General features: G+C 32.6%; 2 protein-coding genes across 3 annotated transcripts; both read left to right on the forward strand.

Moving 5' to 3' along the window:
• Nucleotides 1–613: 613 nt before the first annotated feature.
• LOC134714783 (uncharacterized) lies at nt 614–11012 on the forward strand. Of its 2 annotated transcripts, none has more exons than XM_063576345.1 (6): nt 614–736; nt 2757–2845; nt 5892–6133; nt 7441–7588; nt 8632–9054; nt 9553–11012. In XM_063576345.1, the coding sequence occupies exons 2-6, from the start codon at nt 2758–2760 to the stop codon at nt 9627–9629; spliced, it is 978 nt and encodes a 325-aa protein (XP_063432415.1). In that variant the 5' UTR covers nt 614–736; nt 2757; the 3' UTR covers nt 9630–11012. The 2 variants fall into 2 exon arrangements, with proteins under 2 accessions (XP_063432415.1, XP_063432414.1); XM_063576344.1 differs by lacking the exon at nt 614–736 and adding an exon at nt 986–1123 and having other exon boundaries at nt 9553–11011.
• A 9059-nt stretch (nt 11013–20071) lies between these two features.
• Nucleotides 20072–25873, forward strand: LOC134713758 (uncharacterized). Its single transcript, XM_063575045.1, has 3 exons — nt 20072–20300; nt 23119–23547; nt 24574–25873. The coding sequence occupies exons 1-3, from the start codon at nt 20207–20209 to the stop codon at nt 24651–24653; spliced, it is 603 nt and encodes a 200-aa protein (XP_063431115.1). The 5' UTR covers nt 20072–20206; the 3' UTR covers nt 24654–25873.
• The last annotated feature ends 1212 nt before the right edge of the window (nt 25874–27085 follow it).

The following is a 27085-nucleotide window of genomic DNA, read 5'->3' on the forward strand; positions in this document are numbered from 1 at the left end:
TTTTTTACCTAAGGGAGCACTTCATAGTTATACCACAACTTAGTTGATTTGCGCACCTTTTGCATGAAGGAAAAAAATGCCCATCAAAATCTTAAAGAGATTTTATCTTTCTGAAACACAAAATGCATTTAACTATTTTATATCTAGTGGATGTCAGGCGTTAAAACTTTTCCAATTTCACAGGTAAGTCTGTACTCAGAGCAATTTTTTGGCATGTAAATACAGCCATATTTGTTCGTTTGTTATGATGAACCTTAAGTCGAGGACACCCTTAATGGTGTACTGGATTTGGTCCATCTTTTTATTTCTTTTAAACAATAACTACATCAATAAACTTGTTTTAAGGAAATCAATGCTAGCACTGTATGCAATAATCCTACATCTATCAGTCATCAAATTGCCAAATATGACCGTACAAGGATAAAGGCTGTGGATTGTCTATAAAATTCCCATATGTTTAGCATTGAATCAACAGAAGGGTACATAATCCTTAACAAAAGAACGAAAACTTTTTAATTTAATTTGATTGAACTTACGTGATATTTGATTTTACATGCTAACGCTCGTACTTTATAAACGACGAACAGGTTAATCATTCGCTATCTAATACACACAAACATCCCACGGTGTTTATTTAAAGCTTTCAATGTGAAATGAATTAACCGTTAGATCGTGTTACGTTTTCAACTGTAATTGGTATACATGAGACTGAGTCGGATGACTGTTTATCTGTCATGTAAGTTGAATCCGATTTAAACTCGTCGGTTCTAAAGAAAAGGGCACTTTCTAAAAAAATTTACCATTTGTAAGTCGGTAAAAATTTAATGATAAGTGTGTATTGAAAATAAACTTTTTTCTATTATTTAAGAACTCATGAACTATGTATGTTGGATATAATTTTAATAAATAGTTGAATAGTTATAAATAAACCTGTTTTTAAATCCCAATCAATATCGACATTAAGGTCATAATATATGTACAAAATGGACCCGTTACTATGCTCTAATAAGTTTATCGTATTTGCAATATTTGTGATATTTGCTCAAGTGATTGATTCTAAGGAATGATTTAAAACAAAGGAAATATTCTGTGCAAAATATAAGGACTTCGCTTTCTTAAATAAGTAAGAATAAAATTACAAATTAAATCAAGAAAACAATACAATGTATACATTTCACGAATTTTTACGTCAATACTTATTTATAAATCAACAAAGGGTAACATATTAGAAATACTTTTAAAAACCAGTTAAGTTGGGATTGTTTCTAACAGTACATGTAACAAATAGCCTGTATTAATAATCAATATCTAAATTATTATATATATATGGTATTATTGTCGTTGTTTGTGTTGCCGCACTGACAATAATAATGTTTTACGTTAAAAATTATCAATAAGACAACTTTCCACATGAGACCAAATGACCCAGAAATTACATATAGGACCCCAAACGGTTTTCAACAATGAGAAAAGCCAATACCGTATAATCAGCTACACAAAAAAAATGACAAATGTAAAACAATTCAAACGAGAAAACTAATGTTTGTTTATGGGTAAAATATTGAACGAAAAGTAAATATATTATTTCCAATCTTATTCGAATTATTGTCTTCCAACTTAACTTAGTAAAATATCGATAACTGATTCTTTTGTTGTTGAGTGTACTAATTAAACTTATGTTTCTAATTGTCATATGTGAATGGAGATAAGTGTTTATGGTTAGATAGCATAAAAAATATTATGAATTGCGGATGTGTCTTAACATATATTTGGAACGTTCATTAATTTGAATTGGCTGCGTCTGACAGTTAGTAGAAACCTAACATATCAATTTGAACAGAATTGGCACTTATTGTTAGAAAAATTACCAAAACCTGTAAATTACAAAGTATTTAAAGATTTTATTTCGGAAGCAAATTTAGATATTTTAGACAACAACAATCTTGTAGAGTTTTGCAGATTAAGAACGACGAATCATAAATTACGTATTGAAGCTGGTAGACACTACCGGACAAAATAGAAACTGCACTCTGTGCAAACACAATGAACTCGACACCAGCGGACAAAATAGAAACTGTACTCTGTGCAAACATAATGAACTCAGGGATTAATTTCACTTTATTTTGGAATGTTCAATTTGAACAGGAGAGGGAAAATGCATACAAAAATATAGTTACACCAAACGAAATACTTTAAGGTATAAATTATTAATTTCAACCAAAAAGAAAGTAGAGCTTATTCAACTCTACAATTTTTCAAAATTAAAAATAAATCTGTGTGTACTCCCAGCTTAATCTAGTCTGAAGCCACCCCTGTTATTTTTTGTAACATGTATTGTGCTAATAGTATTAATAAAATGTGGTATATATTGTAAATGTTGTACATATAAAGTATTTCTCTATGCCTTATCATAATGATGGTTTATTGAGAATAAAAAAATATGCATTATATTTTGCACTTTTAATTGCCCTCGGATTAAATTGTAAATTGCTCAAATCTATAGTCTACAGTCATTAATGTCATATTAACACCTTTTTGAATGATTGTAAAAGTTCCTAGCGTCACCTTTCTTCAGGTTACATATACGGTATATTGTCATATTACTTTTGTTAATAATGAGTTTTATATACATTTTAATTCGTGTTTTAAAATTGCTAAGACGCAGTCAAGACAAGAAATTCACACTTTTACACATGAGTTGTTATTTACATTGAGGTTGACCCACGTGGAATAATCTGCGTTTATTTTTTTTTTAGAATGAAGGTCACTAGAGAGAACACTATTATCTTCGTGTTCTTGTTTAGTCTTAATATTAACAGTTGTTATGGCATATATTCAGTTGATTGTAAGTATATTTATGATGTAAATTTGGGAAACTCGTAGAATGCTAGACATACATATTAAATATCTGTTTTAAGCTTCTATTTTTTTCAGAAGAGAAACTTTAATTGTTTTAAGGAATATTTACGAGTTATTGTTTAATTGATCTTTTATGAGTTATCAAATGTTTTTTGAAAGAATATTAGATAGGTGATATAGAGCAAAATATTTTACCATGTACAGTAAAAAAAACACCAACGAGTCTAAACATTTGACACAATTTTTAAAACCCCACCCAAGTACATCCTTAAATTCATAGTTGTTGATTTATCCAATTTGGATTTTTCTTTGTGTATAGTGTAGACAATAGTAGTGTCAAATGAACACATACAGAAGTTGTCTGTAATCAACATTATATATATATATATATATATATACAACTCGTCTAAACATCAACCCAACAATGTTAGATCTGTAAATTTGCTTTCGCAAATTTTTGGTTCTTCCCTCGCCGGGATTCGAACCCATGCTACTGTGATATCGTGACACCAAATCGCCTGCACTGCAGCCGTCCCGCTAGACCACACGACCACCTGGGCTCTCAAAAAAAGAGCTTTCGCTGGCCATGTGTTACCTTTCCACGTCAGTTTTAATCTAGCGGCGTACTACAGTACATGATATATAAGGCATGAAGATGTTATTGTTACAGATCAGCTAAATTATCTATAGTAAAGGATCCTACAAATTAATGTAAGATACAGTCACAGAAAATAATTATATTCATAAGTACGTCTGAGTCAGTGACAACCCTACAACAGATGTATCCATCGGATCGCCATCAATGATGGTGATACATGGCTGTGTACATAATGTATATACAACTCGTCTAAACATCAACCCAACAATGTTAGATCTGTAAATTTGCTTTCGCAAATTTTTGGTTCTTCCCTCGCCGGGATTCGAACCCATGCTACTGTGATATCGTGACACCAAATCGCCTGCACTGCAGCCGTCCCGCTAGACCACACGACCACATGGGCTCTCAAAAAAAGAGCTTTCGCTGGCCATGTGTTACCTTTCCACGTCAGTTTTAATCTAGCGGCGTACTACAGTACATGATATATAAGGCATGAAGATGTTATTGTTACAGATCAGCTAAATTATCTATAGTAAAGGATCCTACAAATTAATGTAAGATACAGTCACAGAAAATAATTATATTCATAAGTACGTCTGAGTCAGTGACAACCCTACAACAGATGTATCCATCGGATCGCCATCAATGATGGTGATACATGGCTGTGTACATAATGTATATACAACTCGTCTAAACATCAACCCAACAATGTTAGATCTGTAAATTTGCTTTCGCAAATTTTTGGTTCTTCCCTCGCCGGGATTCGAACCCATGCTACTGTGATATCGTGACACCAAATCGCCTGCACTGCAGCCGTCCCGCTAGACCACACGACCACCTGGGCTCTCAAAAAAAGAGCTTTCGCTGGCCATGTGTTACCTTTCCACGTCAGTTTTAATCTAGCGGCGTACTACAGTACATGATATATAAGGCATGAAGATGTTATTGTTACAGATCAGCTAAATTATCTATAGTAAAGGATCCTACAAATTAATGTAAGATACAGTCACAGAAAATAATTATATTCATAAGTACGTCTGAGTCAGTGACAACCCTACAACAGATGTATCCATCGGATCGCCATCAATGATGGTGATACATGGCTGTGTACATAATGTATATACAACTCGTCTAAACATCAACCCAACAATGTTAGATCTGTAAATTTGCTTTCGCAAATTTTTGGTTCTTCCCTCGCCGGGATTCGAACCCATGCTACTGTGATATCGTGACACCAAATCGCCTGCACTGCAGCCGTCCCGCTAGACCACACGACCACCTGGGCTCTCAAAAAAAGAGCTTTCGCTGGCCATGTGTTACCTTTCCACGTCAGTTTTAATCTAGCGGCGTACTACAGTACATGATATATAAGGCATGAAGATGTTATTGTTACAGATCAGCTAAATTATCTATAGTAAAGGATCCTACAAATTAATGTAAGATACAGTCACAGAAAATAATTATATTCATAAGTACGTCTGATATATATATATATATATATACAACTCGTCTAAACATCAACCCAACAATGTTAGATCTGTAAAATTTGCTTTAGCAAATTTTTGGTTCTTCCCTCGCCGGGATTCGAACCCATGCTACTGTGATATCGTGACACCAAATCGCCTGCACTGCAGCCGTCCCGCTAGATCACACGACCACCTAGGCTCTCAAAAAAAGAGCTTCGGTGGGCATGTGTTACCTTTCCACGTCAGTTTTAATCTAGCAGCGTACTACAGTACATGATATATGAGGCATGAAGATGTTATTGTTACAGATCAGCTAAATTATCTATAGTAACGGATCCTACAAATTAATGTAAGATACAGTCACAGAAAATAATCATATTCATAAGTACGTCTGAGTCAGTGACAACCCTACAACAGATGTATCCATCGGATCGCCATCAATGATGGTGATACATGGCTGTGCACATAATGTATATACAACTAGTCTAAACACCAACCCAACAATGTTAGATCTGTAAAATTTGCTTTCGCAAATTTTTGTTTCTATCCTCGCCGGGATTCGAACCATATATATATATATCATCAGGAAAGAAATGTTTGGCATTTGATTTAATTTGTAAATTGTTTTTTTCAATTTGCATTGTATTTCAGTTTGCCTTTAAATGAAATATCTACGTTTAATCATTTGTTGGTGGTGTATGACAACGAAAGTCTTAATTTTTCGTTGCTTTTTTGTTGTTTTTTGTATATAATTTCAAAATGCCCATAAAGAGGAATCGGTCTACACGTAATTTTTGGCTTGAAATATTCTCAAACTATGTGAAATGTGTACTCTTCGCTCTCAGTTTCTTTTTAATAGAAAAACAAAATCAGATGTACACAGCATATAGAAATACACAAATAGTTAAGTGACAGTCTTTTTAAATCTACATATTTAAGTCATGTTCAAATATTCTATTCTGTTTTAGTAAAGTTTACGTCATATAATTGTGATGAGGAGGCAAGACGACTAACAGAGAGTAAATTTTATAACTTGTCATGGAATGGACAAACCTCTCCTAAACTTTGCGATTTTAGTTTTACTGGAGGAGAGTACAATAATCAAAGATCGTATGAAGTATGTTTTGAGTCATTACTATTTAATCTGCCGTCTACTTTTGGAAATGTGGAGCTACACATACAGAACAAAACAGGAAGTAAATCAAAATGGGTAAGTGCATACTTTGAGTGATAACATATTCGTTTACAAGGATTCTAAACCGCGACGGGAGTCCGATGCAACCGTCATACTGAGATGATCCGCTCTGAAGCGTGTTTTTTTTTCATACTGTGTGATGATGCTGAAAATGTGACGCCATTTTCTGATAGCTCCGCTGAATTGCGTTGGGGGTTATGCTAATGTTCGATGGTATAAGGGCATACAGTACAGTTTGGATCCCATATTAAAATTTTGCTTACAATTTGCATGTAGGCTATTTTTTGCCTGATTAAAACAAATATATAATAAAGATATATACCTTCATGTGTTACTTTTTGAGTAAAATGAGGTCGAAATTTTATATATTTGCTCAAAACTCGGATTTGAGTTAATACTTACAGTGCAGGTATGCCATGATATAGTAGGAATAAATTTATCTCCTATAAGCTTTTTACGATAACCCTAAGAGAATTACCAAGAATGGGTGTAAGAAGTGACATAAACCAACCAAAACAAAGTAATTGTTTAATTTCGCTACTGACTATAATATTCCAATAGATTATGAACTATCAACCCTGTATGAGTTGACAGACATGTTGATTAGAGTAAAATGTATCGAATAGGCCAGATTTTACTAGGGAAACATGATAATTATGAGTAATATGTATCGAATAAGCCAGATTTTAAAAGGAAAGATGATTATGAGTAATATGTATCGAATAGGTCAGATTTTACTAGGGAAACATGATACATTACTCTTCCGAATCTGATAAGTTATTGCTTAACCTGGATTTTTCTCTTTTTTCGTCAATCCGTGATGGTGTCATTTTATAATCATTGATGTTCCGTATGAAGGCAACAGTAGAAAATCGCTATTCAACGTGTCAGAAATGAAGTACAAAACTGCTGATTTTTTAACAAACAATTTCTATCAAATGAAATGATACCATATAAATAAATCTCTTATAAAAACAAATAAAAACAAACTCAAAAAACGTTAACACAATTTCGCTAAAAAGGAACCGGACTCTCCGATTGAATTTTCCTCGGAGTTCATTTTTTGGTGGATTTTACTTTTTTTCCAGATTTATTTAATATATTATCTGTTAGCCCGTCTGATTATGATTCTACCCATAGATATCAAAGTACTTAAAGTCAGTTGAAAGTGTCTTATAGTTTTATATTTTATCATTATCCTGGTGCAGCGTCCCCAAATCAGCTAGAATCATGATAGATTCATCAGATTGAAAGTTGCTTTGATTGTAATTTAAAAGCCATGTTTCATTTCTATTTATTAACCTTTCTTTTATTCTTTGTAGTCATATGATAGTGCTGACCGATTTATAGAGAAAACTTGTGTAAAACAGGCATACAAGTTAAAAATGTTCATTATTTTACCAAATGGATATACAGAGCCCACTCAAAAGACCTACCTCAATATTAAAGTGACAGCCTCTCGATTAGAAGGTAATATTGATAAAATATTTGCATGAATAACATGTAAAAAATGGGATATAAATACTTAATGTCATTAATAAGGGGTTTCCTATCCCCGGCATATATTTCCTTAGCTGTATTTGGCACAACGTTTTGGAATTTTGGATCCTCAATGCTTTTCAAATTAAACTTTGTACTTGCTTGGCTTTATAACTATTTTGATCTTAGCTTCACTGATGGGTCTTATGTAGACAAGACTCGCGTCTGGCGAATTAAACAATAGCCTGGTACCTTGATAACCGAATAATGACCTTTATTGAAATAACTAAATTACAAAGTTTTGAAATACCAGACGAAAAAACTTCCAAAAGCAACCCACATACCTATGCAATTAAAGTAACTGGTTTTGTTGAATTGATATCTTTTTTGAATCAGAGATTCAATTATAGAATAATCAATAGGTATGAAATAAACCTGTTATTTTATTATTCATTTGTTTATTTACACTTCTGTATTCTGCGATAAGGAGAACATCAAAGTACACAGATCTAACTATAAAATATAATATTTAATATTATAATATATTTTTTAAAAAGGCAACAGTAGTAAACCGCAATTCGAAACTCATAATTCGATAGAAAAAAACCCAAATCCGATTTACAAACTAAAACCGAGGAAAACGCATTAAGTACAAGAGGAGAACAACGACACAACATTTAAATGTAACACACACATAAATGAACTAGGCATTAGACTAAATCCGATGAGGATAATAAATATAACCCATTTCCATTCCAATTTTATAACATCAAAACTAAATGCATGAATTTGGAATAGAAAAGTACGGAGCCACGTCTTATAGTGATTCGAATTCAAACTAAAATATAAGAGGAAACAAACGACTCAACAGAAACACAACGTTAAAGTATTAAACACAGAGGAACACACTATGATATAACAATGGCCATAAAAGGTCAAATAATGCTGCAATGAAAGTCAATCTGGTTTAAATATTATTGATATTGAAATAAAATTAAACATTGACCAACTTTATATCTTACTTATAATTTTAGAAGACCCAGTTGTAACACTTTCCAGTATTATTTTAACTGTAGTTGCTGTTGTGATATTCATTGGGTGTGCGTGTAGTATGTTCGGCTGTTTTAAGTCGGACAATGGACCTAGTGCCGTACTTTCATGTATTGGTGAATCATTATCATATTGTGTTAGATGTAAATGTTTTGGTGATTGTAACTGTAGAGATACTTTCTCATCATGTGACTGTGACGATATACTCAAGCCCTGCGGGGAATGTTGTTCTGCATGGGCGGGATGTTGTGCAACACTCGTGTTAAGAGTGAGAGGTGAGAGTCCTCAAAATCATTCGTCAGAAACGACAGAAATGGATTCAATACCACAGGAGTCGGAACCAAATAGCGTGTCGTCATCAATACTTGAGACTACCGAACCGCCACCAAATTACCATTCATTACAAGGTATTTATTATCATTTACTACTTTATCATATATTATACATTTGTTGTCTTTTGCACAACTACAACATAATTTGATTGCTTCTGTTCAAATCACAGTATATGTTAAACTCATCATAGATACCATGACTATTTTGTATATACGCCAGACGCGTGTTTCGTCTACAAAAGACTCATCGAATACAAAAAGTTAAAAAGGCCAAATAAAGTACGAAGTTGAAGAGCATTGAGGACCAAAATTCCTAAAAGTTGAAACAGTTTAAAGAGTTCATCAACGCATATACTTATTTATAATTTCAATTGTTACCTTTGCATATTAAAAATAAAAAATGCACTTGTCCTCGAAAACAATATTTTCTTGATTACGCATAAAGAGGTTATCTTTGTCTACGTTGAAAGTTACAAACGTTTTCAATAATTTTCAACTATTAAATATATTGGCAATACAAAAACTTGTTAAACGTAATAGCACATCTGAGATACCTTTTTTTTTCTATTGCAGGAGATCCATTAGCGCCTCCTCCAAGCTACGAAGCCGCTACAGCTTATAAACAACCTTCTGCTCCTCCAATTAAGTAATAAACACATAAGGCGATAAATATCAACGCCTCCTCGAAGTTATGAAGTAGTTGTCAAAAACAAACTGAACTTGTCGTGGCAAACACAAAAACGGACCAAAAAACTAAAAAAAAACACATTTAAAAAAAAATCAAAATCAAAATCAAGGATAATCTTAGATGCTTTGTAACGGTCAGCAGATCATGTTCCACGTGTGATACTATCAGAAACATTCAGATTTATAAATATAACAATATGACATCAAATAGTGATAACAACAGAGATTGAATAAAAATAGACCACATGGTCACAAAAATAAACCGACTAAGATAAATCTAGATTCTTACATTGATAATCCACGAGTAACTATGTAAGAATCTGTTTCTCTAATGATTAAAAAAACATTTCTTTTTTTTGTTAACCGAAAATCCCCTTCGAGTGCCTTTCACATTGCACGAAGTTGTCAATTTCATAAACACCTGTTATCATATTTTGATTCATCCAGTTAGCTAAACAGGTCATGACCATTAAAATCATCCAATGATCTTTTGAGATCACCAGCAACCACACGTTGATTAAATTTTTTATACAATGGGTTCGAAAAGGGATAAATTTCCATAGAATTAGAGAAACCACATTATACAATTTACGAAACACCTTACATTAACTTACGTTTGAGAAACACAACATTACCTAAGACAGCATATACAACAATGTATAAATGCATACGGTCGAATTTGATGTAAGACTGTTGTATAAAAAAGAAGATGTGGTATGATTGCCAATGAGACAACTATCCACAAAAGACCAAAATGACACGAACATTAACAATTATAGGTCACCGTACGGCCTTCAGTAATGAGCAAAGCCCATACCGCATATAGTCAGCTATAAAAGGCCCCGATAAGACAATGTAAAATAATTCAAACAAGAAAACTAACGGCCTTATTTATGTAAAAAATGAACGAAAAACAAATATGTAACACATAAACAAACGACAACCACTGAATTACAAGCTCCTGACTTGGGACAGGCACATACATAAATAATGTGGCGGGGTTTAACATGTCAGCGGGATCCAAACCATCCCCTAACCTGGAACAGTGGTATTACAGTACAACATAAGAACGAACTATAAAAATCAGTTGAAATAGGCTTAACTCATCAAATAGACAAAAAATAAAAGTGGACGTGGCCGGGTACTTATACATCCCGACACAAAAAGACACAATGAACAGATCTGAGAGTACTCGCAGTTATATGACAGCTAGTTCAAAGCCATTCACAACTAATAATATCATGCCTCTAAGACTAAGCAATCAATCCGTACACATCCAACATACAATGGATTTAGTGTAAAGAGGTCATAACAGCCAGGGAAAACATGACCTTGTGCAATGCCAAGTTACAGGTATCGACATATTGTAGATCTATGAAAATGTATATGTATATAACATACTAGTAATATTTAGTTAGCTTTTAATCTACTGATAACACAGCCAATATTTATACCAATAAAAACAATATTCGATGATCTTATTACAGTGTTGAATAGGTAGCCTTTACGAATAAGTTTATTTAAAGGAGCAACAAGTTTACATGGATCATTTCTTAATTTCCGGGCACGGTTAACAACATTTCTGTTCAAAGGAGGATGTGCAATCCCGTTTGAAATAAGTTTTCGACAGGTACAACCAAACTTCAAAACCAAATCTGTATATCTATGGAAAAATTTAGTAAAGGAAGGTTTTCAGTAATTTATGGTAACGATATCCCTGGTTTAATAATTTACCAGTAATACATAGTTGCGTTTGTTAAAATCAAAAACGTTCTTGTTATGTCTTTATGGTTGTATACTCGAATTATTCTTTGTTTTGAAATCTTTTTAGTCTCAATCGTGCGACGTGAATATATACAAAGTATGAAATGTAAATATAAATAACAGTTTATCACGAGACTAGGATTTGAACATTTGATGGTCATCGTTGGCCTTTATAAGTTCATTAAAATCTTACGTTTTTGTATTCTACAGCGATTGTGTTGACCAGTTTAATGTAAGATTTCAACATTACAACTTTATAAATTTTGCATTTAACCTTTGAAGTGTTTTAACTCAATATTATAGGAAAAGGAGCGGATGGCTTCACAAGCCATGTATATCTAATTGATGACCATTTACAAACAGTGCATTGCTGCCACTGTTGGTAAACATTGCATTCTTCAGGGGTATCAACAGCACAGAAGTCAGCACTAACACTAAACCTCAATACGAAAGTACCTGGCTGGATTAGTTTTTTTAATCTGTAATTTGATAAAAGTACTTTAAAGAGATACCAAATAAACATTCAAAATAATAAGTCGAAGATAAACTGACAACGCGATGTATAAAAAACGAAAAAGACAAACAATAAAACACAAAACACAACAGTTTCATTATGAAATGTCATTCATGCGAAACGGACATCTCGTTTTGTTGTGCTGTGTTTGTGTGCTGTCCTTGGTTGTTTTATGTGTTTGTTGCTATACTATGGTTATAATTAGTTATCAAAGGTACCAGGATTATAATTTAGTACGCCAGACGCGCGTTTCGTCTACATAAGACTCATCAGTGACGCTCAGATCAAAACAATTAAAAAGCCAAACAAATACAAAGTTGAAGAGCATTGAGGACCCCAAAATTCCAAAAAGTTGTGCCAAATACGTCATGTCGAAATGTACAATTGTATTAATTATTTTTGTATTTCGCTGTCCTGGAAGATTTTGAATTTATTTGTACTGTATTCCTGACATGTAATGCTGTCATTTTACTTGCATAAATTTAACATTGCCATAAAAACGTGAGGTTTGGCTAGCCACAAAACCAGGTTCAACCCATACCTCCTTAAAATGTCCTGTACAAAGTCAGGAAATGACATTTTATTATCTTATAGTTTGTTTCTGTGTGTGTTGCATTGCCGTTTGGTTTTTGTTGTACTTCAGTGTTTCTGATGTTTCGTTTTATTACCCTTATAGTTGTTTTCCCACGGTTTTATACGTTGAACCAAAAACGTCAAAATCATTCAATCGCGTAGTGGTATTAACTATTTTTGGATTCTCATAAATTCTACCTATATTTTTTGAACTAGTTTGAATATCGGTCTATTTCTGTAATTTATTCTTACATACTTTTGATTTTTTAACCCTGTATGCTTACATTGCCTATGAAAATTTTAAACTGTTTGTATGCACTTTGAACGACAAATTTATGTGACGTATAAAATTTTCTGACGTCAGACACTCAAATCAATTAATGTGTTCGTAGATAGAAGATGTTTTTGTGTTCGGTTAAATTGTTCCCCTTTTAAAATTGTTATACGATGATGACTGATGTACCCATATTTTGACTATTTTATTAATTGTGACTGTTTATTTAACGCATCATGTAAATATAACGGAATTTGATGAGACTGTTATTAAAGTGAGAGGGTTAGCGCTATAGAACCAGGTTTAATCCACCATTTTCTACATTTGAAAATGCCTGTACCAAGTCAGGAATATGACAGTTCTGGTCCATTCGTTTTTGATGCGTTTTGTTATTTGATTTTGCCATGTGATAATGGACTTTCCTAATTGATTTTCCTCTGAGTTCAGTATTTTTGTGATTTTACTTTTTAGTATGTAACCCAGATTTATTTTTCTCTCAATCGAATTATGACATCTGAACATCGGTATACTACTGTTACCTTTATTTATTCAGATACCACATATCAATATTCGATGTTTGCCTGGGATAAGAAAATCCTTAGTTTTTTCGAAAATTTCAAGGTTTTGTATATAGGAAATTTATACAATTGACCACATTATTAATATTCATGTCAACACCAAAATGTTGACTACTGGACTGGTGATACCCTCGGGGACGAAACGTCTACCCGCAGTGGCATCGACAGAGTGGTGTAAATAGTTATCAAAGGTACCAGGATTACAATTAAGTACGCCAGTAGAACGATTCTCTAAACAATACATAAATGAAATATTCTTCTTTTTTCACATTTATAATTATTTATCAACAAAAGGCCGATATTCAATATAACACGATTTAGTTTCAAATGATGATATAGACTATGATGATCAAAATTAGTGCTATTATCATCGATGACGGTATTATAGATCGTATATATAACGTTACTTACGTATAGATAAGTACTCACATTGGTTTTAATCTCAATTAAGTGTTGAGGAGTTCTTTTATTAGTGCATTAATAATTATTTTTACGGTTTAGACTATTTATTGTGATGTCCATTTGATGTGTCTAGGGTTCGTGTTGCTTATTCTTTAATTTTCTATGTTGTGTCATGTGTACCATTGTTTGTTGATTTGTCTTTTTCATTTTTAGCAATGGCGTTGTCAGTTTATTTTCGTTTCATGAGTTTGATTGTCCCTCTGGTATCTTTCGTTCCTCTTTTATACATCCCGTTATTGTGTTCTAGTGCTATGGTATATTTTTGTGTTCTTGTCTTTTATTTTTGCTGCTGTACTTTGTCTAAATGCCTTTATGTGTTTATTTCATTTTATTATTATTGATTACGATATAAGATCGTAATCAATCGTAACACAATGTTGACGACTGGAATCCTAATTGACATTTTTATCTATTGTGACTATTTTTTCATGATTCACACATCAATGTCGATACAATGAAATGGCAAACAAGTGAGTGGTTTATCTAGCTATGAAACCAGGTTTAATCTCCCATTATAAGAACTTTTCTCTTTAAATTTTTCTTCAGATAACAGTATTTTTGTAATTTTATTTTTGTCTACATTAGAAATTGCCTCTACATGTACCTTATCAGGAATATGACAGTTGCTATCCATTGGTTTTAGATGTTTGAGCTTTTTACCTGCCATTTGACTAAAATGGGCTTTTTGAAATTCCTCGGAGTTCGGTGCTGTAATCAAAAGCAAAATACATATTTTTTCATTCAATATACTGTATATTATTTTGAAATTTATTTAATATGGTGATGATAACTTATGTTAAATGAAATAGTTGGCATATAGTAGGTTAACTTTTTGATTCATCAGTGAAATTGTCTTGAACATCCTTCCTGTTACTAATTATGGTTATATTCTAATTCGCCAGCTCAAACGAATATAAATTATTTAATAAATAAAACAACACATATATAGGATAAGTGTGCCTACAGCTGTAGCAGCCTTTAATATTAACTTTACATTCAATATAATTCTCAAACTATAAAGTCCTTCACTATAATTCAGGCACACTACCAATCCAATCATACATTAGCACAGTAATATACAGTTACACAATCAAAAACTATCTACAAAAGAGGAAAAATTCATATTAATATAATGCAATATATGATGCATATACTCCAATTAACAATAACTATCTCATAAAAGGGTGGGTGGGTGGGTAAACATAATAACGAATGCTGCTACTTTGAACTATAGGCAAACTTCGAATAACTTTATTTTCTCAAACTAACCCCTTAAGTAATGCTTAATCATGCTTTTCACGAAAATCATGAGGGCATATACCCGTAAAACCGGCACTACAGGCATATGCCATCCAATCAAATTGAACGTAAACACACACCATGTGCTAGATATAAACACACACACGTGTTTATAGTAAACAATTACTTGACCGTTACAACGTCATGTGACCAATAACTTTAATAAATATATTTATGCTGTTACTTTCAATCAGGTAACATGACAGTACGTAACAGAAAGGAATTACGCAGTACTTTTTGTTCATTTTCTCGAACTGTGTATAAGTTTACTTCCATCTACATGTCAATTTGATAAGATACTATAAAGACACATGCACTGGTATAGTGCTGGCAATGAAATATTCTCAGAAGTTACAAAAAAGGCTGTAACCGGAGAGAACAACAAAATTATTTTTCTCCGAATTCTGATCTTTGGGGAGTTCAGATTTTTTAAACTGGTTGCTCATGTTGCTGTGCACCTAAACATCATACATTCAGAAAATGATGCTCTTCACATTGCATTACAAGAAATAAATTTTTGGTCTTTCAAACATGTCAATAGGTGGAAAGAACTAAGCGAGAACAGGAGGGAAATAACCCCTGGGACAACATTTAAAAGACCCTTCAAAATGCAAAAAATTCTTACATGCTTTAGTTATAACAAAACCAGATCAGTAATGGAGAAGAATTTTATATAATCTATCAGATTTGTGAAAATCGGAAGGCTGTTATCTTAATTTAGATATTCTTTGAATGATTTAATTTTCAGAAAATAACAGGGGGCAACTTGAGTTTTGGGGGGTTGACCATTTAAATTATAATATTTTATTAGAAGAAATATTGAAAAGAATGTTTAATTGGTTGCAGTTGGTGCAATATATACTCTTGTTAATGCCTGAATAAAAAAATAATTGCTGGTAAAGTGTGGGACATGGAAATTAGACTTTTCAGATATTTTCTAAAATATATTAATAATGCTATTTTTAAACCCCAATCAATATGGATCTATTTTTAACTCATCATATATGCACAAATACTAAGTAGCGTTTCCTCGCTCTAATAATGCTGTTGAATATTTCAAATATGTGTAACATTCATTTAAATTATTGATTCAACAAAATGGAGGAAACAGATGGACTTCATGTTCTTGAATGCGTTAACTAGCAAAAAAGGTAGTATCTTAATTTAGTAAACACGCTATACAGGAAGTCGACATGACGTAATAATATTATATATAATTCTATAAAATCAACAGTATTAACAGATCTTAACAGATGAAACAATTCTATTTTAAATGCGTTCAATCAAACATATCAATTTAGGAATAAGGGGATGCAGTTCACTGGCGGATCCAGAGGGAGGATTCCGGGGGTTGGCCCTCTTCTTTTCTCATTGTTTCTGATGATCATTTGAATGTGGACATACTATGGTTGGAACTCTCCCCCACCTTTATCCATGGTTGGGACCCCCCTCCCTTTAAAAATTGCTGTATTCGCCCTGCAGTATCTTGGCAGAGTTAAACACCGGGATCCAAACAACTATAGGTTACTTACAAAATGAGATGAGCTCTATTATTATTCATTGTATAGTGCAATGGTTATATAGATTTTCGTAAACATGATTATAATTTGTTTTTTTAAAATGTGCACCATTTCTTTTTAAAACTGCCAACATAACAGCTTGTGTCTCTGATTGTTTATCCTCGAGGATGATATAATACAAAAAAATCAATACTTAGCCTCCATGCACTCGGTATCCCAATGATAATTGTTTTTGAAACTAGCTGATTTAGATATGAAGAATTCATTCAAAAGTAATACTGTGTATATAAAAAAAGAAGATGTAGTACGATAGCGGTAGAAATGAGCACCCTGTGAAATTTGTACCGTTTTATGTTAGTACAAAAGTGTTAGCGAAATTGCGACTGATTTCAGACAAATCATACTGATTCACAGATTCAGGTAAAATAATTGTTTTGGTTTCGGTCTTTTATTGGTGGGTCCGCTTTCTATGATTTTGACTTTGAAGGTACAACGTCTTTTACATATTAAAATCTCAAGAAGAAAATTCTACAGAAACGATCCGAATTAGTTTTCTGATTTATGTGACAACTACTTTGAATATAACAGTCTGTGCCAAACTGTTTTATGGTTTCTCTGACCGGAAAAGAAATTTGAACCTTTTTAATATGTAATCAATCACAATATCTTAAAATTTCTGTCTGATTAAATGATATTTTGTCTGACATTTTTTTTGTTAGGTCAGACAGAGTTTGTGATACACTGATGTTATCTTTAAGGTAGAAATATAACAATTTGACATGCACCTTCAACATTAAATGACCATTCCTAGTTTTATTAAAGTTAAAATATTTTAACTTTAAAATGATATATAGTTTCAACAAACATTTTTACATAATTTGTATTATACATTTTGTTATTCTTACTATTCGATAAATGCTAAATGTCTTTTTTTGTAAGTTCAGACAATTTTGTGTGTAACCAAGGTAAAAAAAAACCTAAATGCTGGAAACGCCTTTAGTAAATACCGGTATGCGTCATGACACTGATAGTCAAACACATGTACTATTATTATTCGTCATACGTTTTTTTTCAGAATGTATTTTATCATAGAGCCAAATCTAGTATTAATCTTCATGATTTGCCTCTTCGTGGACAGTTGTCACGGATTGTATTCAACTAATTGTAAGTTTACTCAGATAGTAACGAGTTTAGTGGCCCATGCATATATAGTTACTGTGATGCTTTATTTTTCATATAATATTATTAACGTCGGTTTACTAAAACTAAGTCTACATAAAATATTTCTATAACGTTAAGAATGTAATTACATCATCTTAATAATCGGTGACAAATGACAGCAAACAGTGATTTTGTACATGTCTTCAAAGCTGTTCTATAAACCCTGATAATACAAACCCCATCATAATGAAGTAGTATACCGATGTTTAAAAGTTATAAATCACTTAAGATACAAAAAAATCTAGGTTACAAACTATAAACCGAGGGAAACACATCTACATTAACTATAAGAGGAAAACATAGAAATAAACTTTCGGATAACAAATACCATATTCCTGACTTTGTACAGGACATTTAAAGATGGTGGATTGAACTTGAACAAACCTTTTGCTTATATGACAATTTTAAAACATATTCCTAATGTTAGGTGTTCTTAACGAGTACATATTCTTCTCCGCTTCTAGTAACCGTAGAGTTGCCATAAGTCATTATAAATAACCTGTTAATTCGTATTCAGATATGTCGCAATCGGATAAAAGTTGACGGGAGAATACCTACGAAAATTTGAACATATCCATATTCTTAATTACTTGAAATATCATAAGTTATGCAGTGTTCTATTCTAACATTCATATACTAGCATTAGGCTGGCACCCTTGCTTGTGTGTTCTTTGTTTCTTGATATAACATAAGATCTGCAGTGTTCGATTCTAACATTCAAATACTTGCACTAGGCTGGCAGCCTAGTCTGATAGATATGTTATATGCTCTGCAGTGTTCGGTCCTGACTTTTCTGAAATTCTCCGTTAATAAATTTTAGGAAAATAAGGATCCAAGGAAGTTGCATTTTTTGGCTATTTTTTATGTCCCTTTTTGTCATGTAGCCCTTGCAAGGTTGGTCTTTTCTCAAATGAAATTTATTGTTTTAGTTAAAATCACCTGCGTGTCGAATAAACAATCTAACCTATCAATCAATTATCTTACTATTTCAGTACAGTTTGCGTCTCATTATTGCGACCAATACGTCAGACGACTAACAGAGAGTACATTTTATAATTTATCATGGTATGGACAAACTTCTCCTAAACTTTGTGATTTTAATCTTTAAAGATTGATGTAGCATGGATTTTGATATATCCATTCAGTTTCTTAATTCTTAATTGAATCAACGACCTCACAGCCTTAATTCATTCTGAATGAGTATCCACGTCTTCTTTCTTGCGCTTCGTCCATTGCCTGTCACAATCCTCGACTAAATCCATCAGTATTTTGAATTTTTTTTCTCTAATTGATGGATTTAGGCTCACGATATTTCGGACCTTTGGATAACACATTTCGTCGGAAAGTGTTATTAAACTTTTTGAGTCAACTGACTATGCGTTAATCTTTTGAAGACCGTACGGGAGCCTATAGTTTTAAGATTATGTGCCATTTAGTCCTATGAGGACAGGGGTCTCATTGGTAATCATACCTCATCTTCTTAATTTTGTATTTGTTAATATATTGTATAATGTCTTACAGGAAAGGGATAGAACAATAAAAAGCTTTTTTGATCATGTTCATACCCTTAACTTTACGTTGCAATCTGTGAGCTGTTATGCTATTTGAAAAAAGGATTAACTTTATATAGTTAAAACGAATGTTGTTGGTGGCACTAATTAGAAAGACATTTACTGGATGACTTGATACTTTCGAAACGATGACAGCGCCACACCTGCAATTTTTGTAACTTGTTTTTTTCTTTCTAAATTTCCTGTTTACAAAACATTGAATTTTTCGGAAAACTACGGATGTTCTTATCCCAGGCATAGAATACCTTAACCGTATTTGGCACAACTTTTTGAAATTTTGGATCCTCAATGCTCTTCAATTTTGTACCTGCTTGGCTTTATAAATATTTTGATATGAGCGTCACTGATAAGTCTTATGTAGACGAAACGCGCTCCGGCGTTCTAATTTATAATCCTGGTACCTTTGATAATTAATTATAACGCTTCCAATTGCATTTCCTTGTTTATTGGGGAATTTGTTTGCTCTGGCGTATTAAATTATAATCCTGGTACCTTTGATAACTATTTGCTCAATCGCTAATCGTCTATATAATTTGTTAATTTTTATCTGTAGGTTCATCTATTTTTTCTATCTTTTAAAAATTTAATAGTTAGCACGGCCTTTCAGAAATATTTTACATACTAGGAATTATTGAATAGAAGATTTCCCTGCGAGTAGATTTCGAGCCCTGATTTTGGCTATTGTTGTTCATTTGTTTAATCTACTTCAGTATTACACGGGACACGATAGACATATTGAGAAAACCTGCGTAAAGCAGGCTTACATGTTAACCATTACCATTTTGCTACCACATGGGTATAGAGAACCACTACCAAAAACTTACCTTATCATCAAAGTCACAGCATTTCGTTTTAGAGGTAATTAATACAGAAAAAATGCACTACATACAAATATTTCTTTTATCAAAACAATAAGAAGACTGCAATTACAGTCAATTGGATGAGTTGGTGTATCTTTTATTTCTCGTGCCATCAAAATTTACAAAATGTTAAAATAGTGACTGAAAGTGAAACTTTTCAATAGGTTACTATATGTACATAACAATCTATCAAATTGTTATTTGCCACTGTTTGCAGCGTGCAAAATCTTACTAAATTCTGAAGAATTTGGTTCACTTTTGAATGGGAACTTATTGTTAACAAAACCGACAAAGTTGCATCCGAAATAAATGTATTTATATTTGTTTCAGAGTAATTTTGTGTTTGGTTTAGAATGCCCATCTCATACAGTCACATTCATGAAAGGGAAGGGGATTGAAGTTACAACGTAAGGAACATATCCGATATATTTTCCATAACATTCAACTAACTCGTGATGCCGTCCGTAAAATTTACGAAAACTCATAGTTTAATAGGTTCTGTGTGAGCAGCAACCCTCTATCAAGAAAATACTGGTAGAAAATGCAAGCATGGGAATATCGATTCAATTAGGAGATATATACCAGTATGCAGGTGCTGCTTGAAAGTTGCTACTTTGAAATGGAAAGTTCAAAATTGGAAAACTGAAATCATCTCTTTTGTCGTAAATTTTTGTTATAAATCGTCCCTCATTCTCAATTGATAGGTGTTGTCAAGATATTAGGCCGACTTAACTGTATATGTTGTATCCTTTATCTCTAGTTTGATGGGATAGATGCGTTTAACATAGTAACCAAAATTATGAATTATTTAGTGAAAGAACATGAAAGAATATTTACAGAATATTGTTAACTTCCTATCTTTCTTCCAATGAAGTTCCTGTATGAGGTCAGCATCATAATGATGACGAAACAAGTCGCCATGAAGAAGGGCACAATTGGTTCCCATTGGAATGCCGACAGTCTGTTGAAAATACGTTCTCCGAACATAACAAATATGATGTCAATCACGAAATAAGCATTTTGATAATGTCCGTTTCAATGCTTTTTTTTTATTTGTTGGAATCAGAATGATCCTTTACAAAGTAGAATTCATCCCTCCCTAAGACAAGATACTTGTATCTCCGTTGCCCATTATTTTTAATGCAACAATTGTCTTTTTGTTTGAATGAGGAATACTTGTGAAAATTGTGGAAAAGTCAAATGTTTTAATGCTATTGCAAGATGAAAGAGAGTTAGATTGTATGTACTGTAAAAAGATCTTTGAAAGTTTTAAAGTATGCACAGGTGATACACAACAAAGTGCAGTTTACATGGAATTAGTCTGGAATTTTTTTTAATAACAGACAAGAAAATGTTTTTAGTAAATTAAAAAAAAACAACATTTCTACTTAAAAGTGTATGTTATAATAGTTAGTTAGCAATGCTTCTCTTCTTTTAGATGAAAAGACTATATCAACCAGAGGTAACCTAGGTTTGCCTGTTATTTCTATTGTTATCGTTATTGTCAACTTGGTTTGTGTTATTGTGCTGTACTTTATACTTTGGAATTATTGTCTTTCATTTCTACCTATGTACTTTCTCTGTTTACCATTTTATGTTTCTGTTTTGAAACAGTTATTTTTGTTATTGCGACTAATATTACATTACAATGTTGACTGCAGTACCCTATTTTTAACGCTATTTACCTATTATAAAATTGAGAATGTGTCAAAGAGACAACAACCCGACCATAGAAAAAACAACAGCAGAAGGTCACCAACATGACTTTAATGTAGCGAGAAATTCTCGCACCAGGAGGCGTCATTCAGCTGGCCCCTTAACAAATATATACTCATAGCCAAAATAGCCAAAATAGCCAAGGAAAACTAAGAACATATTGTCAGTTTAAAACATCATTTTGTAAAGAAATTATTTAAATATCTTGAAAAAGTTTGATTTGAGAAAAGCTATCACAAAATTCAGGATTTCATCTCATAGACTTAAAATTGAAACTGGGAGATATTCCAAATTAGAAGTTCATCAAAGAATTTGTGATAAATGCGATTTTAATAAAGTGGAAGATGAACTTCATTTTCTTATAGAATGTCCTGTATACTCTAAGGATAGAGACATGTTATTTGATCTGATATTTAAAGAATGTAAAAAATTTAACTCCTTGGATATGGTCAATAAATTTATTTGGCTATTAAACTGTGAGTCTATTAATATTTTAAAACAACTTGGCTATTTCTTATTAAAACACCTGCCTTGAGTAAACATTTATAATATAACACTGGGATACTGTAAGTAATATTTAAAATGTCTAACTTTTTAAAGCATACTGTTTTGTTGTTCTGCTTTATTGTATTTGTAATTGTTTGTAACTATATATTGTCATGAATGTATATGCACTATGCCCCTTGAGGGTACCTCTTATGGAAATAAAATATATTCTATTATATTCTATTCTATTCTATTCTATTCTATTCTATACTAGTTCAGTGATAACGAACGCCATACTAATTTCCAAAGTGTACACAAGAAAGATTGTTTTGCAAACACACATTAATATAATCAATATAATGGAATTTAGTGCGACTGGCATACAATATATTGTTTTAGCAATCCCTAAAACCAGGTTTAATCAGCATTTTCTATGTAATAAAATGCCTGTAGCACATCAGGAACTGCAAGCTGGTTTCCGTGTGTGACATTTTTCTGAGCTTTTGATTTTGCCATTTTATAAAGCACTGTCAGTTTTAAATTTCAGATCGAGCCCATAATTTTATTCTTTTTTAAACCGTTAGTGGACCTGATTTATCTGCTTTAAATTTCAGATAAAAAATATAACACATCCACAAGCAATAAAATAGGTTATACAGTAGCTGGAGTTGTTATCTTTATTGTTTGTGCATTTTGTGTGTTCTGCTGTATCAAGTCGAGTCTCAGATCTAGAAGAGAAGTAGGGTTGGCATGTATTGGCGAGGCTGTATGTACTTGTTTCACTTGTGAATGTTTTGACTGTACAAATTGTCCCACGTGTGACTGTGATTGTGAAGATATATGTAAGCCCTGTGGACTGTGTTATGCGGCCTTGGCGGGTTGTTGTACACCTTCTGATTTTAATGTGAGAGATGAGAGTTACCAAGAGGATTCGTTGGAAACATCAGGAATGAATCCAGTGTCTCAAGAGCCGGTACAGACTCGCACGTCGACTTTAATGCCAGAGCCTTCCGCACCACCACCGGATTACCGTGCATTACAAGGTATCATTTATGTATATTCTACATTATATCCTACAACTATTGATATTTTCATAGATACAAGCACACACTTATATTTTTTTGAATTTAGCTTTATTGCAAATCGGACAATGGATAAACATTTCACATATAGGTCTGACATAATGCAGATGATTGTATTGCAAGAAAAATATTTGACAGTGGATTCATCAGTTATAACATGTTTTCCAGTTTTAATGATCATTTTGTTCATTTATATTTCTACTTCTAATTTTATGAACAGACTTTTTTTAGGTAAAGATTGCATGCAATGTAATCAAATCCTTATAGAACTGGCTTGATATCTAAATCTTCCAAGGCTGATCACTATCTATTTGATACACAAAAAATACTGCATTGATCATAACATTCTATAGATCATATCCATGAACATTTCAAGAAATTTAACAATGTAATATATGTTCAGATATTCAAGGCACAAATGAAGTTTAACTTTTCAAGAAAGTTACATAACTTGTGCAAGGTGCAGGAATCTGATATATCTGATCTACATTTATAAATGATGTAATGGTTAAAGTCAACCAGTTGGAGTTATCTTCCTTTGTCGAAAATTGCTGTTAAATCAACTACAAAATGTAATATTTGAGTTTGCTTCCCACTGTTAAATTGAAGCAATCTTTATCATTGAGTGCTAAAAAGCACTTTGATATAGCAATGTCTATAGCTTCGAAATAACACTTTACGTCGTCGCTTTCCTACGAAAAAGTTATTGAAACCAACAGCAACAACAAAAACATCAGCAAATAAAACCATACCTCTCTATAATCATAACCATTGTAAATAGTTCATCAATATCTAACAATGATATCAGAAAGAATGATAGCGAACATGTCAAAATAGTTTACTTTTGGATGTAATGTGACTTTAAAGACAGAAAAATAGTAAAAACAATGTTGGTCTTAGTATTGAAATTGTACACTTTTTAAGGTAAAAAAACAGTCCCAATTAACATTCATAAAGTTCACACTACATTTAATATGTCTGTTGCAGGAGATTCATTACCGCCTCCTCCAAGTTATGAAACCGCTATACGTGATATACCCCAATCAGCACCTCAGACCAATCATTGATGACGACACATATACGTATACCAACCCAAATATCGATGACGTACTACATGAATATTATCATTGATGACGACACATACGTACTACATGCATCTAATCATTGATGACGACACATACGTACTACATGAATCTAATCTCTGATGACGACACACATACGTACTACATGAATCTAATCATTGATGACGACACATACGTACTACATGAATCTTATCATTGATGACGACACATGCGTACTACATGCACCCAATCGTTGATATCGACAATTTCGTACTACCATAATCCCAATCTTTGAAAGGAATCAATGACCGAACAAATAGCCAATGGAAATGGCATATTAACGTCTCGTGATGCTGGTTAAGCTAACTAAATAAAAGCATTTTTGTATCACTTCTTCGAATCTGTACAGTAAGCATAATTAACAGGACACAATCATAAGAGAATGTAAAATATCCTATTTCAGATAGACAGGAATATAAGTGTATATATTTTCGATTCTTTTATTACTGGTACTTCATGACATAAATGCGATCAATAAAGTACGTATCTGGTTGAATCTGAAGAAAACTGTTGAATAAAAGGAAAAACAACAAGTTGGTAAATAGGATACGGTGAACTGCAAAACACGGAAAGTCAGTTAGGTGTAAATCACGATTGCTCCATAAGAAAACAAATTATATTGCTGAAATCGCGTATTTTTATTTTACAAATTGTGAAGATTTTGGTGTGTGTTTTTAATTATCTCTGCCTACAGTATGAAACATAAGTCAGGTAAGACAGACCAGGTATTGTTCGTTTGTCTCTGGTTGTATGTACGCTTTTTCCAGAGGACTTGGATGTTAGTGACTGACCAAGTTTGTTGTAGTATTCGATATTGTTAATATTATTCATTTATATGTACTAAACTTGGCACATCCAAAGACAGTACTTCGGCAGGTTAAATAAATATATCACTTTTAAACAATAACCTTTTTGTCATTTCAACGGTGTATTCACCACAAAAGAAATGAAGAGCATTCTTCTTCTTTTTACAATGAAATGTCTTTTCGTACATTATTTTAAGTACCATAAAAATAAGAACGAAAAAGAAAGTTTAATCAGCGCTTAAAGTAAAAATCATTGCAATATATAAACATGTAGTCTCAAGATGGGTATTGCTAGTATTGAATGATTGTTATCTTATAATTATAATTAATTTGTTTACACAGACTGTTATAATGTTTACGTTTAGGTTGGTCTATCATGATAATTATTATAATGTCATTCGTTTAAACGGGCAGTGCATTAGAGTGAAATTAATTTCTCCTGGGTGTTTCATCATATGTAGCATAGAGGGCGTAATGTTTTCCCGCTTCAAAATTATTTTCGCGGTATTTTATTGCCTATGTTATCATTCAGCACGACATCGTCAATCTGAGCAGTCGAATTTTCTTGGTACGCTGCCTATCTTGAATTTGACAATGAACCCAGATTCTCCATTACTTGAGGAATCTCCTGCATGGTGTTTCACAACAGGACATTTTCAACACTAGTAAACAACAATTAAAGTTTCAACAGCAGCCCTTTCGAGAACCTCATCCCGGTTGTATATGCCGTTTTCCCGTTATATTGCAACATGTCCAGCATGAGCGGAAGTCAGTCTTAAAGTTTCAGGAAGGAGCCTGCTATGGTTGTGGATAACCAATATTTGAGGAATAGATGCCTATTCAACTCGAAAGCAGTCTATGGTCCAAATCAGGAATTATTTATATAAGATGAGTATTTAAATATTTATATTAGTAGTCAATCGAGTGCACACTTTTCTCACACACGACTACATTGAATATGAACAAGGTCAGTCTAAAATTATCGTCAGAGATAGATTATAGAGATATATTGATTTTTGGTATAACATTGGTTGTCGTGATTTCATTACCGACAATTTAAATACCGATACCATTTTACACGTTTATAAATACTCTTTTATTAAATTGTACTACACGGCTGTCCGTTTGTTTACAAAACATTATTCTGCTATTACACACAGTGATCTTGTTTTATAAACTATTGAAGATCTTTTTGTTTAGAGGACTTATTATTGAATGTACTGATGTAAACCATTGGTTTGCTTATTCACTTGCCACCACTTGCTACCTCTGTTCTAAGCAATGGTAATCAAAGTTTTAATTTTAGATATATATTGTAGGTCATGTCATTTACATCTATGGAAAACACTTTTGTGAAATTTGAAGATATCTTGGTAGATATGCTATCTAATTAAACATATTTTTATTGTTTTACGTTTAACATTCAGCTTATCGCCAGATAGGCATATATACGATCTGCATTCTGATCATCTTGGTTTTTACTGAACATATGACGAGGTATAATAGTTAAGACTACTAATCCTTGGATGGAAGTTCATATATATTTGTATTCTCGTTCTCATTTTTGGGATG

This window comes from Mytilus trossulus, chromosome 4, assembly GCF_036588685.1.
Source record: "Mytilus trossulus isolate FHL-02 chromosome 4, PNRI_Mtr1.1.1.hap1, whole genome shotgun sequence".
NCBI classification, from domain to species: domain Eukaryota; kingdom Metazoa; phylum Mollusca; class Bivalvia; order Mytilida; family Mytilidae; genus Mytilus; species Mytilus trossulus.